Source organism: Ochlerotatus camptorhynchus, unplaced genomic scaffold (genome assembly GCF_037179485.1).
Source record: "Ochlerotatus camptorhynchus isolate MF236.1 unplaced genomic scaffold, CSIRO-AGI_Acam_v1.1 ptg000237l, whole genome shotgun sequence".
Taxonomy (NCBI): Eukaryota; Metazoa; Arthropoda; class Insecta; order Diptera; family Culicidae; genus Ochlerotatus; species Ochlerotatus camptorhynchus.
The window spans coordinates 476429-495143 of NW_027040727.1; the positions used below are offsets into that span (position 1 = coordinate 476429).

General features: G+C 39.4%; 1 protein-coding gene across 1 annotated transcript in view; it reads right to left on the bottom strand.

The window, feature by feature from the left end:
• The window catches only part of DIP-alpha (Dpr-interacting protein alpha), a 361511-nt gene that overhangs the window by 61386 nt on the left and 281410 nt on the right, over positions 1 to 18715 (bottom strand). The window contains exon 4 of the mRNA XM_065225809.1: positions 12930 to 13030. Within this exon, the coding sequence (XP_065081881.1) occupies positions 12930 to 13030 (101 nt within the window). The remainder of the gene's footprint in view (positions 1 to 12929; positions 13031 to 18715) is intronic.

Consider the following 18715-nt stretch of genomic DNA (forward strand, 5'->3'; position numbering starts at 1 on the left):
ATATTGAAAACTTCTGGAGAAAAATCTGCACCGTTCTGGTGAACGAAAGGGCAAGCTTTTCGGAAAATGTGTGGTCTCAAATTTGCATCCTTTTGCTCAATAGAGGAACAAACTTTAATAATAATTTCTGGAGTAAAATTTTCTCCATTCTTATGATTGGAGGGAAGCTGCTTTACTGAAAATTTATGCTGAAAAATCTGAAAATAGGGACAAGGTTTATTTGGTGGAAAACCTGCAACATTTTGATGATAGGAGAAGCAAGCTATATTGAAAATGTCGGGTGGAAAATGGAAAAAGGAAATCTGCACCAATCAAAAGATTGGAGAACAATTTTTTTGAACATTAACGGTGAATTATTTGCATCTTCTGGTCAATTGAAATTTCCTGGTGTAAAATTTTCTGGTGTAAAATTTTCTGGTGTACAATTTTCTGGTGTTAAATTTTCTGGGGGCAAGTTTGTATTGAAAATTTCTGGTGTATGATTCAATTTTCTGCATAAAAAGGGCTAGCTGAATTGAAAATTCGTGATGTAAAAATTGCACAGTTCTGGTGAATGGAGGGGCAAGCTTTATTGAACATTTCTGGTAGAAAAATTATAATGTTTCGGTGAATGGACGGACAACTTGAACTTGACTTCTGAGAAGAACTTCAAGGGTATTAAATTCTGAAGAGAAGTTCCAAAAGAAAAGATTTCTGGGGATGATTTCATGAAAATTCTGCGAATAATTTCTAGTGAATCCTGCAGATAGTTGCAAGATAATTTCGAAAATAATATCGAGAGAATCAAATTTTGAATGAAATTCCAAAGGGATATTTGGGAAAATTTCAAGAAAATTCCGGAGATAATTTCAAGTTCATTTTGGGAAGAATTTCTGGAGGATACAGAGGAAATTCTTCTGAAACATTAGGGGAATTTCATTTCCAAGGTGTTCTGAGAAAAAAAAAAGTTCTAAAATATTCCGAGGATATTGAATTCTTAGGACAGTTCCAAAATATTTCTGGCTAGATTTCAAATAAAATTCTGCGGATAATTTCTAGTGCATCCTGCAGATAGTTCCAAGATAATTTCGCAAAGAATACCGAGAAAATCAAATTTTGAGTGAACTTCCAAAAGGATTTTAAGCAAAATTTTAAGCGAATTCCGAAGATAATTTCTCAAACTCTAAAAGAATTTCAGTTCCAAGGTTTTCTGAGAAAAAAATCATGAAGAATTGTAAATATAATTCCAGTGGACTTCTAAGAAGAATTTCAAAAGAGCTCTTCGGAGAGTTCTATCTGCGAATAATTTCTAGTGAATCCTGCAGATAGTTCCAAGAAAATTCCGAAAAGAATACCGAGAAAATTAAATTTTAGAGGAAAATTTCAAGGGAGTAACAATAATTTCTAGCTCATTCCGGGAATAATTTCTAGATAATACTGAGGAAATTCTTCTGAAACTCTAAGGGAATTTAAGTTCCAAGGTGTTGTGAGTAAAAGTCAAGAAGTATTCTTAAAATAAAAAAAAAATAAAATTAGGTATAAGTTTGCCATTGAACCTTGGTCGGTTGTTGTCTTACTAAGAATTTGTCTAAGAATCTTCTCTGAAAATTTCAAGTCATTTGTTACCGTGGTTGACATGCTCAATCCTTCGCACAATTCGTCATTCCGTTAACAATCCTATACACGTTTATCAAAATAGTTTTGTGCGCCTTTGGTCAAATCGTTATATATTTTTTAAACCTTTTAATGATCCTATTAGCCTTGGCATTTAGTTCAAAATTTGAAAAAAAAAATAAAACTACAATTTTCGCTGAAAATGACCAAGTTCAACGTACTCGCAACGGTAACAGTAAAGTGACTATAACAGCATATAAGGGCTTACAAAAATACTTACTTGAAATAGTCAAAAATTGTAACGATGCCTTCAAAATATACAAAAACGTACTGCACAAAATTTCAGAAAGGTAACTGAATAAAAGATGATACCAGTACCTTGAGGAATATATTTTCTTTGATTTGTATTTTTAACCTGTACAGAAGAGCATGACGCAAAACATTATTATAACGATTTCTACAGGGTTCAGAAATTTGGAAGAAATCGACCGAGTTGCTGGGCAAACACAATCGCAGTGATACCCATGTTGGTAGTATGGAAGCGTGGAAGAATTTCAAAACCAGGAAGGCTATCGACGAAGAACTAACTGGACCACAAAAAAACAGCTATGATTGCTGCTAGTAGGGTAAAACGGCTACAAAATCGCTAGATAATGGAACATTTAATCGATATTGTGCGCATACTTTGCAAAGATAGCCGACCACTTCGTGGACATTCGGAAGGAGCGGAAAGTGTGCCAGCTAGTTGGTGGCTAACTACGATTCTGTGCTGGAAAAAAACTTGGCGGAAGGTGCGAAAAATTGCCTGTATACAAGTAACTGCATTCAAAATGACATGATTACGTCGTTGCACAATGTAATGTAAAGAAGATGAACCACCACTGGAGCAAAAAATAAACAAAATTAGCTAAATTGAACAGTAGGGAAAAAGTGGGAGGAGGACAGCACCATCTATTACGTATTTTGGAGTAGTCCCCATCCCCAGATTAAATGCACCATAGAAAAAAAAATTGCCCCTCCTTAACAAGATTCCTGTGTACGCTAGTGACTCGACCGCTGACTCGTGGTATAAGGCTCTTAAACGCTGTCCAGACTGGAGAGTTATAACATGTTATAACGGTTGTCAACTAATTGCAACACAGAAACCACCATCAAGATAGCGCTATAACATGTTATAACTCTGTAGTCTGAACGTACTATTACGTTCGCCTTCTCCCCAAGAGATTTTTTGACGAGCTCCTTAAAAGCAACTTTTTCATCTGAGCTGCCGTTTTGATGACTGTATCTTTTACCTTCAGTTTCATCTTCATAATTGCCCCGTAGTTTTCAATGCGTCTGAACTGGGGACACTTGGGCGGATTGAGGGTTTTCGGAACAAACTGGTCATTGTATCATTGTTATACTTCCCAGCTGTAGTGGCAACTCGCAAGGTCCGGTCAAAATGTCATCGGACCATCATGTCACTGGATGAAGGGCAGAATTCGCTTCTGGAGATGTTCGGTTTTGTAAGCCTCTGAGTTGATCATTTGCTCAGTGACGAAAAGCGTTGTCTTCTGGCCGCAGCTGTAAATTCCCGGTCAGATTATATATATGCGTGCGAATTTATCCGTATAAACAAATTTGAATCTATTAGCGACACCTCCTCGAGCCTTCGCCTTGTAAAATTTTGGTTCTGCAAACTCTCCGAAGTCGGCCTTTACATAGCTTTCATCATTCATAAGTATGGACCCACCGGACTCCGGTCAGCAGGTTGTCATATAGCTTTCGGACACGGGATTTAGTTACGGTATTCTGCTTGAGTAATCGATTTGGTTAACTACTGGCGCGGCATGCCTGTAAGCTTTCGCGGTACTGAATTCGCTGCACTGTACTACGGGCGGCATCACACTTCCGATTCGTCGAGAAGGTTTCCCGGTATGTTTTGTCCACTCAGGCGTTTACTCTGAGGCTTCAGATTTGTCGAGAAGGTTTCCCGGTATGTTTTGAGCACGCGCCATACGGTGTTTCTAGGAAAATTCCACCCTTTAGCCAGCTTGGACGCGGACCACGATGGATTTTCCAGCGTACTGCGCACGATTTTTTTCTACGCTCCTCTGGTGGTGGTGACTGTCTGGCATGGTGACTGTCTCCAAAACAAGAGCATTTTATGAACTGAAAAAATACACTGTTATTGTTATTGTTGTTGTAAACAAATAGACGTCAAGAGCTTCCGAAAACGTCCACTAAGAGCGCTGTAATAAGCAAAAGAGTTTGGTCATTACTAAGTGGGCAATGGTTTACAGTTCGAGTAAGAATCCCATGCAGTCCCATTTGCAGTATTTGCCTTTTGGACCAAGTGTATAATTTAAGAACCACTACGTTCTCTTTTTAACACATTTTTCCGGAAAGTTTTAGCGACACACAGATGTGATAAACGTAAAACTTACCATCCACTTGCTTGAATTCTTTTTCTTCAGTCCACCCTCTCAGTTAATATTTCATAATAAACACGTGTGTGACGGAGATGAAGTGAAAGTTTCATCCCCTCCCGACTTTATGCAACAACAAAAGTTTCGGTGGGAATCTTCATAACAGTAGCACCTATTTCCCTGTTGTCCTTCCGGTTTTTTTTCCACCACGACGAAATGAAAGGAAGAACGGGAATGAAACACGCTCTCCATCCCCTGGGTGGATCACAGCGATGCTATCGTTATGATGAAGTGAAAAGTGGAGTTTCGCTCTCAAGTTCTTTTTTTTTCCTGTTGCTACCGTCCAAGATTTTATAAGGATCCTCTCCCCTCGACTTCTCAATCCAGAAAAGCCAGTAGCTGAAGAATATATTAGTATTTGCAGTAGGTACTTCGCGAGGCGCTCGACTAGTTCTGTACCTGGACGCAGACGGTGGAAAGTTTGCCGGAGAATTGCATTCATGCCTCCACCTCCTTCGCCGCCCAACGCGTGACACACTCACCTGTTCTAGGTGTGAGAAGAAAGACTTTCTTTTTCAATTCAACTTTTCAACTGTTCCACACTGCTGTTCCTCCTGGTTTTAATATCCAGTTTTAGTCAAACAAGCTTTCTTTAGCAGTTTTTGGCACTGCCGGCTAGAGGAGACAGTTCCCCGGTAGTCTTCCCTGCGACACGGGGTGCTAAACTTTTTTTTTTTCTGTAACTGCATAAAAATTCAAAGTTTTCCAGCCGTCTCATCGTTTTCTTCCTCGCGCCCTTGCAGTGCTCGAGGTGCTGACGACAACGATTTAAGATTAAAGTTATGGCAGCAGAGTCGAATAAAAGTGCCAGATTTAATCTTTCTCGGGTGCCCTTAAGCCGGCTAGATGGTATTATCCAAATGATGCTTCTCAGACTCTGACGTTTTGGGGAGGGGGCAGGGGAGTGATCTGGCGTTTTTCACACGTTTTATAACTTTTACTGGCGGTCGTATAACTCAGACGGGATGCTTCCGAAGAAATTGCACTGCTAGCTAGACGGACGAGGGCAGTGAATTTCATCATCTGGAAAAATTATCTATTGTGCATTTTGTGAGTCGATAAAAGTGCAACGGACGGGGCAGATATCAATGATTTGGGTTATGGTGGATGCAGTTTCCAGTAATATGCATTTTAGAGAAATCTAGAATTGCTGCATGGAATTGTAATGGTAATGAGCACTCCATGGGTTTAACCCTTATGTGGTGGGGCTTATTGCGAAGCTCAGACAATAAGATAGAACCGAATAATGTTCTGTAAAGTTGTATAAAATAAGAACTAAAATATGGCCTTCATAAATGTTGTAATGGACCGCTCATTGTGAGGTATGGAACGGAGCTGCATATTCTAGGAGGCTCCTTACTAGAGTACAGTACAGCGTCTTCTGGGCGTAGATATCCGTGAACTGCCAAGTGTACCGCCGAATGAAACCGAGAACAGCATATGCCTTCGAAGTAACTATCGCTACGTGATTGTTAAACCTCAACTTTGAGTCAATCGTAACCCCTCGATCAAGAATTGATGACACTCGTTCCAGCGTGTACTGGTGAGTGATAGGGGCGCAGCGACGAGAAAATGAAATTATTTTGCTTTTTTTATATTGACTTTAATTCCGTTTTCACTGCACCATAGCAACAAATTGTCAATATCACGCTGAAGTACAATACAGTCGAGGATGGAAACGATGATTCTGTAGATTTTCAAGTCATCGGCAAACATCTGCTTGAATGATGAGGTACGTGGACACAAATCATTTAAAAACAATACGAAAATTAATGGTCCCAGCACACTGCCGTGTGGTACACCGGAAGTGATTGAAAACGATTCCGAACGAGTAGAGTTTAATGACACGAAAGCATTAAAATTCGTCAGATAAGACCGAATCCAGTCAACCATCCAATCGGAGAGTCCTATAGCTTTCAGTTTTTCACAAGCACGCGCGTGTGGTACCGTGTCAAACGCTTTTGAAAAATCAATGAAGACCAAGTCAACCTGATTGCGAAGTTCGACCTCGCGGAACAGTGTGTTGGTATAGCACATCAGATTCGTGGATGTAGAACGATGTTGAACAAACCCATGTTGATACTCCGATATTAAAGGCTGAACAACACTGTAAAGTGCTCCGTGCACTAGGGTATCGAAAGCCTTACTAATGACGCGAAATACCACGATAATTGTCAACGTGCTTACGGCTACCGGATTTGTGTATTGGTACGATAGCAGCAGTTTTCCATAAGCTGAGGAACGTCCTCTCGGACAGCAAACGGATGAATATACAGCAAATCGGTAAAGCCAGCGTGCGAGCGCAGTATTTCAGGAAATTCGGAGAAATTCCGTCAAATCCGGGACGGATTGGTCAAAACTGTATGGACATCATCTGGCGTGAAGCGTAGTAAGAGGAAATTTAAGTCATATTCATGGCGATCGTTGACGCTGTAAGCGGGGAGGCGAGCTTGCCTTGCACCATAAACACCTTGGAAAACCCGAATTTATCCACCTATGGTGTGATCAGACCCTTCTTACTTATTCAAGTTTATTTATTTTATTGTCATTATCAGTGACCAATCCCCCCACCCCCGTGTCATCCAGTGACGCTACGCCACTGCCTGGGGGTACCCGGAATATATCCGGGTGTAGTCTATTTGGTGAGGCTACCAATCACCTTATCATCGTATTTTAATGTGATTTAATGGGTTTTAATTCAATTCATATTCAAGCAACTTCTCCGGGGTACCCGGAACATATCCAAGTGTGTTCAATGTGGTCTGGAACACTTAACACGACTTGCATTGATCTTATTTTTGAATTCTGTAGTAATTTGATGTGTCGCATGATGGTTTTAATACGTTTTCCGTTAAATCCAGCGTGAAGGCCCATATTCACCGGATCTTATTCCGGCCATATCTCCGGAACCGGTTCACCGATTCCAAAAGCGTTCAATGGGACCCCAAGACCTATCATTTGGCACCGAGTTTGTCCAAATCGGTTGAGCGGTTGCTGAGAAACGTGAGCGCATTCATTTCGTTACATACACACACACATACACACATACACACATACACACATACACACGTACACACACACACACACACACACACACACACACACACACACACACACACACACACACACACACACACACACACACACACACACACACACACACACACACACACACACACACACACACACACACACAGACATGTTCCGATCTCGTCAAGCTGAGTCGAATGGTATATGATGGTTTTGATACGTTTTCCGTTAAATCCAGCGTGAAGGTCCATATTCACCGGATCTTATTCCGGCCATATCTCCGGAACCGGTTCACCGATTCCAAAACCGTTCAATAGCCTTCAATGGGACCCCAAGACCTATCATTTGGCGCCGAGTTTGTCCACATCGGTTGAGCGGTTGCTGAGAAACGTGAGCGCATTCATTTCGTTACATACACACACACATACACACATACACACATACACACACACACACAGACATGTTCCGATCTCGTCGAGCTGAGTCGAATGGTATATGACACTCGGCCCTCCGGGCCTCGGATCGAGAGTCGGTTTTTCAAGTGATATCTATACCCTTCTTTGTAAGAAGGGTAAAAACGTAGCGAACAAATTTGCGATCGCTTCCGGCGATGTTGCGGTTACGCCGTCTAGAACAACTGTGTTGGGTATGCGATTGCACATTGTTTTGCGACTTCACGAATTTCCAGAAATTCGATGGGTTTTGTCTCAGGTTTGACTGTGTTCGTTGAACATGTTCTTCGTAGCTAGCGGCAAAGTAGTTCGTTGCATTGAGTTTCAATTGAACGAAGAATATTTCGGTTTTCCGCGGATTTAGAGATGAAAAACCGTTTGCGGGCCTTGCGGAGTTTGTTGCGGAGGTTACGCAGCTCTGTATTCCAGCAGGGTTTCCACGCAGAGTAGCCGGAGAAAGGTCTACGAAGAGGAACACACTCGTGGAAAATTGCGTGCAGTTTTTCGTAGAACTGGTTTGTAATGACGTCAACTGAATCACCGTTCAGAACCAGGGACCAATTAACTGCTGTAAGTATGTGATCTAGGGCGGTTGGGTCACAGTTTTTAAGATCAAATACTGCTGGGGCATCATGACGATCAGGTAGATTGAAGTGCGCATCGAGGTTCAGAATGAATGGCCTGTGATGGATGTCAACATTAAGCAGTGGAACCGCTGGTTCAAGGAGATTAAAAACATCTGGATTGGTAGTGAATGCCAAATCAAGCAGCTTTCCATTTGTGTTTACAAATGGGTTAACCTGAATTAGATCATTAGCAAGCATTTCTTCGGTAAGAGCCACTTCCTGCTCCGTCGATGAGTTTGAAGGCAGATACCCGTTCATGTCCTCGTCGAAATTCCAGAGTAAATGAGGGAGATTATAATCACCCAGCACCATGATGATATCATCGCTCAAGGACGTCTCTGTAATATTCCGTATAGCTACGGCATGTAACTTGTAGAGCTCAGGACCTGACAAAGGGCGAACGTAGATTCCGGAGATGAACAGTGAGTGGTTCTCTAAACTAATTCGGACAATGACCTGCTCGAGCTGGTCACAGTTTTCCAACGAAACCAAGGAGCAATGGTACACAGATTTGACTGCTATGAGTGTACCACCTCCCCTGGATAATTGACTGGAAGATTCATTGCGATCACAGCGGAATATTTGGTAGTCCGTCGAAATTTCACAGTCGGATATGTCCGGTCGAAGCCTAGTTTCTGTTAAGACCACTGCATCGTAATCACTGCTCGTCTGTCTCAAACGAAGCTCTTGGATCTTCGTACGTAAACCCCTAACATTTTGATAGTAGATAGAGAGAACTGAATCCGAGAGGTTCTCCATCTCACTATCATTAACTCGTACCGAAGCAATCTCGGGTGCATTCATGGAGCGGTCCTGCGTTCGTCTCTGCGGGTTCGGTTCGGCCAATGTAGGGATGTCAGTACGTTCCAAAGTTTGGTTAACACCACTGGAATGACGACCAGTCGTCGCGCTGGAAACGGAGGGTGGATCAGACAAAATACTGCTTAGAATTGCATCGTACTCGCCTTGAATGACAGGTTGGAAGACCCCTTCTCCATAACCACACACAGGGCCAGAACGACTGTTGGCCGATGACGGAGTATGCTCGACTGTGGTGGAAGGATTAGGGGCTTCCTTAGAGCTAACCTCGTTGCGTCCTGTAGTTTGAGTAGTACTTGGAGAGTGTTGAGTTGAAGCAGCAATGGTATCCACGGAGAGATGATATTCTCGGACGACGGTATGCAGATTCGTAGTACGATTTATGTTGCTAAGAGCATCACCTTGGACGGCTCCTGTCCTACCATCGTCCACAAGAGCAAGGTGACTTTTACCTCGTGAGCACACATCATTAGTAGGCAGGATTGGGTCGGAGTTTGGACTGAAACTATGCAAATCATCAGGGACAGAAGGGATACCAAAATTAATTAAGCGGAATTAAATGGAAGCTAACCTTTTTTTGCTGTTTTATTTAAGCATTCCGCTAACAACCCAATTTCATTATTTCATTATGATGGCTACCAAGCCTTTGGGATTTTCCTTATTAGAGAGTTGTATAGATTTTTCTCCTTTAGTTTACTTAAATCTTTGGTTTTTATTAGTTAGGTAGGTTCCGATTCAACACATTGTAGTTTCATTTTTATACCTATGATCAGGCTTGCAATTGCTCATTACAGCTAAAATGCTATTTTTCGTTATTATGAAACAATGGGATAATGATAATTTTTATTTGTAAGATACAAGAAGAGGTGGCAAAGAATGTATATGATATATAAAATTTGTCAATTTTGCTTTCAGAAGGTCACAACTAGCGATTTTATGATCGCTGATTGCTCGCTCATCGCGTTGCTCATCGTTACAGCTAATCGCTAGTTGTGACCTTCTGCAAGCAAAATTGACAAACTTTATATGTCATATACAATCTTTACCACCTCTTTTTGCATCTTACAAAAAAAAATTATCATTATAGTATCCCATTGTTTCATAATAGCATTTTAGCTTAAATGAGCAATTGCAAGCCTGCCTATTATCTTGATTTTTTTTTTTACCTAGGGGATGAGTACTTAAGGGGGTTGGATTTTGATAAGTTCTTTAGTGGGAATGACACTGATGAAGGCTGCACATTGTAGTCGAAATACGTATCTGTCATGGATACAAAAATTAATTAAGTGGAATTAAATGGAAGATAAACCCTTTTGCTGTTTTATTTAGCATTCCGCTAACAACCCAATTTCATTACTTCATTATGATGGCTACCAAGCCTTTGGGGATTTTCCTTATTAGAGATTTGTATAGATTTTTCTCCTTTAGCTTACTTAAATCTTTGGTTTTTATTAGTTAGGTAGGTTCCGATTCAACACATTGTAGTTTCATTTTTATACCTATGATCTTGACTTTTTTACCTAGGGGATGAGTACTTAAGGGGGTTAGATTTTGATAAGTTCTTTAGTGGGAATGACACTGATGAAGGCTGCACATTGTAGTCGAAATACGTATCTGTCATGGATACCAAAATTAAATAAGTGGAATTAAATTGAAGATAACCTTTTTTGCTGTTTTATTTTAATTAAGACTGGTAAGTTACTGTGCATCGATGGATTTGAGTTCACTCGAGAAAAAGTGCAACAGGCAAGGGCAATGTTTTCTAATCATGAACATCATTTTTAGAAACATGAGAGCAACTGAAGTATAACTTATTTATAACATATTATAAATTAGTTTTTTTTAAATATGGATGCATGTTTAATCATGTTTCTAAGACAGACATATTAAAACATCAACAATCAGTCATAAACGCATTATAAACAGGTAATTGAGAGTTGCTATACCGAATTATATCTTCAAGATAAAAAGTGCCTGTCAGAAAGGTTAGATACTTCACAAACAACAAAAGAACGGGTTTAAAACAAAATGTTTTCAAAGAAATTAATAAATAACTTATGTATTTACAACTGGGTTACCAGACCTCGATTTTTTGCAAACTTGGCTCGAACATTGTGTTGTAAAATCAACTTATCTCATGCAATAGAAAACAAAATAAAAAAATTTCTCGCTCCTCTGTCCTGTGTCCTGTGTTACGATGTTGTAGTATGATACATCTTAAATTACCACACAGATCTTTTCATAAATCGCCATAGTAATGGAAACATTTCTAATTCCTGATCCCACTGTTTTAACATTGATTGAAACTGCCAAAATTCATGACCTACTGAGAAACTGCTCAGTCAACTTCGAAACAGTAAAACCTGTTCCTTTTCCTTGTTTACCAACCTACTTTAGCTGCTACCAAATGCGAGAAATAAGTTTTGCGCATATGCACAGCCATATTTGGCATGCACAGTTGTACGCACCAACTGCTCATTTGTTAATAACTTTTCACTCAGTTTTTGAAATTTGTTTTTCTTTAAAGTAATTGATAGATTAGGACCATAGCTTACTATAGGTATGCAAAGAGTAGGTAAATCTTAATATTTGACTTAAAGTCCGAGATGTGCAGCGAGCATTTCTCACTTAATTTTTACAACGCAAAAACAAATACAGTTTATTACTAGAATTGAAATCTACTTTTTTACGTATCTATAACAAGCCTCAACTCTATTCTATCTACTACTTCAAACAAAACTATGTTTTGTCAACTGTGTGTAAAGTTATTAGCAAATGACCAGTTCGTGACCAAAACTGTGTATGCCAAGCGCACAGCAAATGTTTTGGCAATAAACCCACCACGCCGCTTGGCTCTCTTAATGTTTATATTTTCCATTATTTCGGCCTATCCAAATTCCATATAAGAACCTTCCTGATCCGAACCTGCAAATTGAATAAAGAGTCTATTCGTACATGTCAACCGAGAAGCATCTTGAATAATCCGAAGTCCGTAAGCCACACCTCCCTTAGGTTGGTAAAAATAATAGAATTCCGTCACACAGTTGGGATTATAGGGACAAAATGGATTAAAATTGCCTGCCGCTGAAATCGCAATATAAAATATCCTTTAATTTAGTTAAATGGATAAAGGAAATTATTTGCCACGGGATAGCTGAAGAAGCAAGCCATTTTGATCAATTTCACCCGGCGATCAATTTTCCCCCTGGCCTACGGTCAATACCACATTAGAACGCAATAATTAAGTCTTCAAGTGCATAAGTTCATGCATTATATTAAAAAACAACTTTTCGTCATACCTCTCTCAAGATGCTGAAGATTCACACAGTAAAGTCCAGCGTCCAAAACTTTTAGCTTTAAAACCAAAACTTAATAGTAATACTTCACGAAATTTCTGCCAGTTCTATTACTTGAATCCGTTTTCCCGGGTTCCGAAGAAATTCCCAAGACAGACAACAAAAAAATCATTTCTCAACCTTGGCATAGCCCCGCTTACTCATCTATCCGACCTGGTCAAGTATTGTTCCGCTCGTACTGCTCGTACTGTCATTTATATTTTTATTTTCATTTATCATAAAACGGAACTACCGGGAACAGCACTGCAGCCCATCCGCCCATGGCCGAGCCAAGTGAGAGAGGGTCGGTCGTCGCTCGTCGGTAGAAAAACATAAAAAAGACAGCTCTCTTGTTTGCAAGCGATTCTCCACCGGGCTGAATAGACCTTGAGGAAAGCCATAACTTCCGCCAGACAGCAAAGGCATCCGTGCTTGAAAAATTATATGTTTTCATCTATTCACTAGGTTCAGTTAGGTTCCAGATTACGACCTGGCACAGTATAAAAATTTCCGGCGTAAAGCAATTTTCACGTTACTTTGCGTTTTTTCTTTCGCCAGTGTCACCGGTCGCAAAAAAAAAGGTGTTAACAACAGGAAAGCACTTACCTGCAAGTGAGCTTTACGGAACTTCCCTCAGGAACGATCACGTCCGACGAGGTGTCTTCCGCGATGAAATCCGGCGGAATTACCACGTCCAAGTAGCCTATCTGCAAAACGAAAAAGATGGAAGGAGAGGAATTAACGGTTAGATGAATAATGAAACTAAACAATTTTATGATTGTTCGTTTGATTAGGTTTTTTTCAGCTTGAATTTCTATTCAATCATCATCATACAGACACACTACATTCCAAATCGCTTCAACTGAACGAACGCAACGCACCGTGGAAAATTTGTTTTGCTCTTGAGAGTGAAACTGATTAGTGTACACAAATGAGTGGCGTTGAAATACAAATAGGAAAGTTTTAATTCAATTTTGCCCATGAGTATGGAATCGATAGAAACAATAGCAATAATAATAATAATAATGCCCGTGGAGAGTTGGTTGAACCAAAATGTTACCAACAGGAAAATAAAAAAAAAGCTGCCACTCAAAAGCGAGGCGAGGTGATTTAGCCGTGCTTTTTCGAGACCAGTAATGGTTTTTAATTAAAAGTTTGAGGAAGTTGAGTGGTTGCAGTTGAAAATATCCTTGCTGACATTTACCATGTTATATCGTGATTTACATCTGGTACATGTTGGTATGAAATGATGTGTTGACAATTGATTTGGCAATCGAAAGTTTAAGGTTAGTCGGAACAAGTTGATGCTGAAGAAGAATGCTTTTGTAGTGATGTTTCCGCCTCATTACATCGTGTGTAACCCATTATCGCCCAATTCACATTTAGCACTGCAAAATATCGAGCATACAAAGCGAAGTTGGCAGCACACACTTTTCGTCACTTATTCTAACTCAAAAAGATCTTCAAGGGATACTATGTCAATTGGCAACGTAGTAAGTGACGAACAACGATATTAAATGAATTAAAGGAGTACAACGGTAATACAGTCATGTCTGCCTGTATGATAATCACTTTTTGCTACTAACGGGTGTTCAATAAAAAATGAGATTTTTTTCAGTCATATAGCTAGTAAAAATTTTTTTTTCAACGAATTCAGTATTTTTTTTATTAAAAACCTAATGTTTATTCTTCAAAAAACGTCAATGGATATTGGAGAAGGGGCCCTGGTCAGCCGTACGACGCAACTTAGTCACGATGCTCTCACAAGAGCGCTGGACGGAACTGAAATCATTCTCATTTTTTATTGAACACCCGTTAGGTGAATCTTTGTCATTGACGAAGGTCGCCAGAGAGTCGATTCCAAGTATTTCAATATCGCGCGAAATCTTTCAATGGCAATTATGAAGCTCAGCACTGTTCATAATTGAGAAATCTATATATATAAAAATGAATTTCTGTCTGTCTGTCTGTCTGTCTGTCTGACCCTTATAGACTCGGAAACTACTGAACCGATTGGCGTAAAAATTTGTATACAGGGGTTTTTGGGGCCGTGGAAGGTTCTTATAATGGTTTGAGACCCCTCCTCCTTCTGTAAGGGGGGCTCCCATACAAATGAAACAGAAATTTCTGCATAACTCGAGAACTAATCAAGGAAATGGAGCCAAATTAGGCATGTGGGGGCGAGTGTGGGGGTATAAGGAGATAATCATAGGGGGTAGCCCCTTAGATAATAGGAGGGGGCTACGTACAATATAGTATGCTTTTTTTTAAATCGGCGCATAAACTCAAGCTAATATTGAATCCCGAGCAAGACCGGGCACACTCAGCTAGTATCTATATAAAACAAGGTTTAATGACAAAAAATAGGAAAGTTAAAAAAAAAATTCTTCAAGTGGTGTCCTCATTTTCTGTTTAATTTAGGTTGTTTTAGGTTTTCAAAGGACCTATACCTATTGGATCTGGTTACTGATATTTTTTTACCACAATGTTTATACGACGTGCGAGGTTTGCGCACCTAAATTGATGATTTTTTGTGGCAGTCTCCGAATCCCACTACGACATAATTATCCTCACTGAGACTTGGCTTGACGAAAAGGTATACTCAGCTCCACTTTTCGGAAACTCTTACAATGTATACAGGAATATTTTCCAACTCCGTAGCACTTATGAGGGTGTCGCTAAGTCGGTGGCCTCTCGTTAAGTAAGTACTACATCAACATTTCCTTCCCTATCCCTAGTTATGGTAAAGATGGGCGTGGCCGGGAATAGCGGCAGTCATGCTTCTGTTACTCTTGTTTAGATTGGAACCCCAGCATTATTCCTGAAAGTAGTCTAACTGAGAATTTCAGAAGAGACGTGAGTGTCGCTAGTATCCAATCTACGAAGTATATCATAACAACGCTAACGCTAACGCTAACGCTAACGCTAACGCTAACGCTAACGCTAACGCTAACGCTAACGCTAACTCTTACAATGTACACAGGAATAATCGTAATCGCTTCAATAGCAGGAATGCACGAGGTGGTGGAGTGCTTATTGCCGTTTCAGTTTTGTTTTACTGTGGCACCGATCGAACTCCTGTTGATAGTTCACTTGAGCAACTTTGGGTGATTCATGAATTGTCTAATTTGCGAATTAGCATTGGTGTACTATATTTACCACCTGATCGAAAAAATTAGTCAGCATAAACAAACACATTGAATCCACCAGAGCCATTTTCTCTAACCTCAGAGAACAAGATCACGCAGTCTTGTTTGGAGACTTTAACCAGTCTGGATTAGTATGGAACTCTACTACTTCCGACTATCTTACTGTCAATGTAATGAAATCGCATATTTTTGTTGCATGTGCAGCATTACTTGATGGATTCAGTTTAAATGATTTGAAACAAATCAACAGAGTTTTAAATGTGAATGGACGGCTTCTCGACCTAGTTTTAATCATGGATTCATTGATAGTAAATTGCAAGCTACTTGAAAATATTGAACCGCTAGTTCCCATTGACACTGGTCATCCCGCCCTTTCAGTGAAAGTTTAAGTGCCAAGTCCACCAGTTTTTGAACAGTTTCCAAACGAGCCAGAGCTGTATTTCAATAAAGCAGTTTATTAAACATTGAACGAAATTTTTCATCACACGGATTGGACGTTTTTAGAATCGACAACGAACATTGACGAAGCAGTTAGTCATTTCTCACGTACTGTCAACACTGCCTTAGCGGAACATGTTCCTATACGTAGACCCACTCCAAACACATACACTTAGTTTTTTCTACCGAGCTCGGCTGTGCAAATCTCGGCAAAAAAAAGTTCTACTGAGATCTCAGCAAACATTTCATTTGTATGCTGAGATTCAGCTAGGCATTATCCGAGACTCAGCAATCAAATGTCACTTTTGCTGAGATCTTAAAGAAACTTTTTTTGCCGAGCTTTGCACAGCCGAGCTCGGTAGAAAAAACTAAGTGTGCACCTTGGGGAAATGCTCATTTACGATGGCTCAAACGTATTAGATCGATAACACTTCGGAGTTATAGTAGAAACCGCTGTCCTTTCTACAGGCAGCAATTTACCCGTGCCAGTAATAACTATCGTCTTTACAACCTTCGGAGAAACCCTAAGTTTTGGACTTTTGTGAACTCTAAACGTAAAGAAAATGGCCTACCTGTAGAGATGATTCTGCACCTTGATATCGCTAAATCCGCTTCTGAGGGATGCGAGCTATTCGCTACCCAAGTAACAATTCTGCAATCATTTGGCATCCACTCTGATTTATGATGGTTTTATAATGGCAATGAATAATCCATTTAGTTTAAATCCAGCATTTCGCAGTGTAACACGTTCCTGCTTAGTAGTTCATCTTTTCGCTGTTTTAAAAACCTTTTACAGTCTGTCGAGAAGTCAAACTGTCTTGTTTTAAAATAAAATTTAAAGTTGTTCTTAATCCCACCATAAAACTGTTCTATAAATCAATCATAAACTTCATTAGCAATTTTTTATTAATGTCTTGATAAAATACTCTATAAACCTGTTCTATCATTATAAAAGCAATCATATAACCATTAAGTTTTAAATGAGAGCAAATGGTATATATTGTTGCCTTTTAGGCTTTTAAAAGTGTATCATAAAATCTCCTCTGTTTACAAATTGAATTTTAAGGATGGATCCTCACAGTGAATAAAAACCAAATTTATGACAAGGATATATCGAAGGATAAACGAAGTTTGAAGAAAAATTCAAGCGATGCTAACGACCGAAGTAAAATTTAGTTCTTTAGAAGAACCAGCACGTCCGGCGGAACGGTTACAATCAACGACTGAGCATCTGGTGGAGAAGAGAGAAGTGAGCGTGGTCCTCAAATTCATAAAACATTGTCAAAACAGCCTGAAAACAAACCAGCCTTCTCCAGACCTTGCGAATAGATGAAGATCGGAATAACTTGTGTCAGTACCGACAGCAAACCACTGAAACTGTCAGTTAGCGTACACTAGTTGGTTTCCGATACATAGCTGCGATTTTATTCGGTGAAAGGGTCATCACTTGGAAAAAATTAATTCAACTGTACATTTCTGCATCGTTTGATGGTGCACTTCCAGAACCATCCGGAAGAAGGGGATCTTTTCGGGAATTATCGAGGTTACAGCTGTGCGAAATGCTAAATATTGTGAACACTTTCTTAGTAACTGCTTCCAAGCCATCGGGAGATAATCGCCTGGAAGAACGCTGAATCTCACAGCGCAACTATCGAAAGATAAACAAACTTTGACGTTTAACTTTTGCAAGCAACTTTGCCTCCATAAATGCTGCCATAAATCTGAACGGGTTAAAATCAAGCAAAATGGCTTTAGATAAATACAATTCAGCCTGCAAGTTTTCTTCATAAAAGCCATTTTACAACATAAGGATTTTGTTATGGATTCCTTAAAAGCAAAACAACTTTTTCACAAATGACCCATGAAAATCAACTTTTATGTTACATTTAGTTTGCTTGTTTTTTACAATCTTCGATTTTCTCTCTATATTTCCTTGGATATAACTATATTTTGGTAAATTTAGCAATGAGCAAACATTTAAATGCGAATATCATAAAAAAATAATCTCAGCCTAGCTCGATCTGAAAAATAATTTATTTTATTCAATGTAAAATAATTAGTCAAATCGACGTTTTACGAGAGCGGACCTATTTTTTTCGATGTTTTCATGTACACTTCACATGAAATTTAATAAGGCACTTAAAACTAGGCCACATAATGAGAACTATTGTAATAAATTTGGATATTCAACACGATTTTTATACCATCAGTTTCTATTTTCATTATTTTGATAAGATCGGATTCATAAATCCTTTTCTATCTTGATTGATGTTTTCCTAGTGGATTCAGCATGCGGCTAGGGGAAATGGCTCGGAAAGGGTTTTTATTGTTGCTAAATAGCTTTTGTTGTAGTTTTCAAATGGTTCTCAATGCGTTCGTCATACAACCTTTTGCAGTAAATCAATCTTGAAGAGCTTCGAGAATAACCCTTCAGAACCTTCTCAAGGGTGGGCCAACTAGACATATTCTAGTCTTAATGAGGTTATGGTGGATGCATTAATGACAAAATAGCCTTGACCAGGGTTTTATGAATGTTGTTTTATAGTTGCTTTGTAGTATTTCATAAAACTTAAAATGTTACTTGGGTACTCACTTCAAGAGTGCATTCAATAGTTATATCGCTTCTACTGAACAAGCTGCAGTTGCATGCAGGGATACACCAAATAATGCTTGTGATTTGAGGAATTTTGTTGTTGACCACCAACATGTAGAATCAGCTATTTCTAAAATGAAGTTTTCCACTTCAGTTAGCCCAGATGTTCCATCCTGCATTTTGAAACGTTGCTCGAGTGCATTGATTTATCC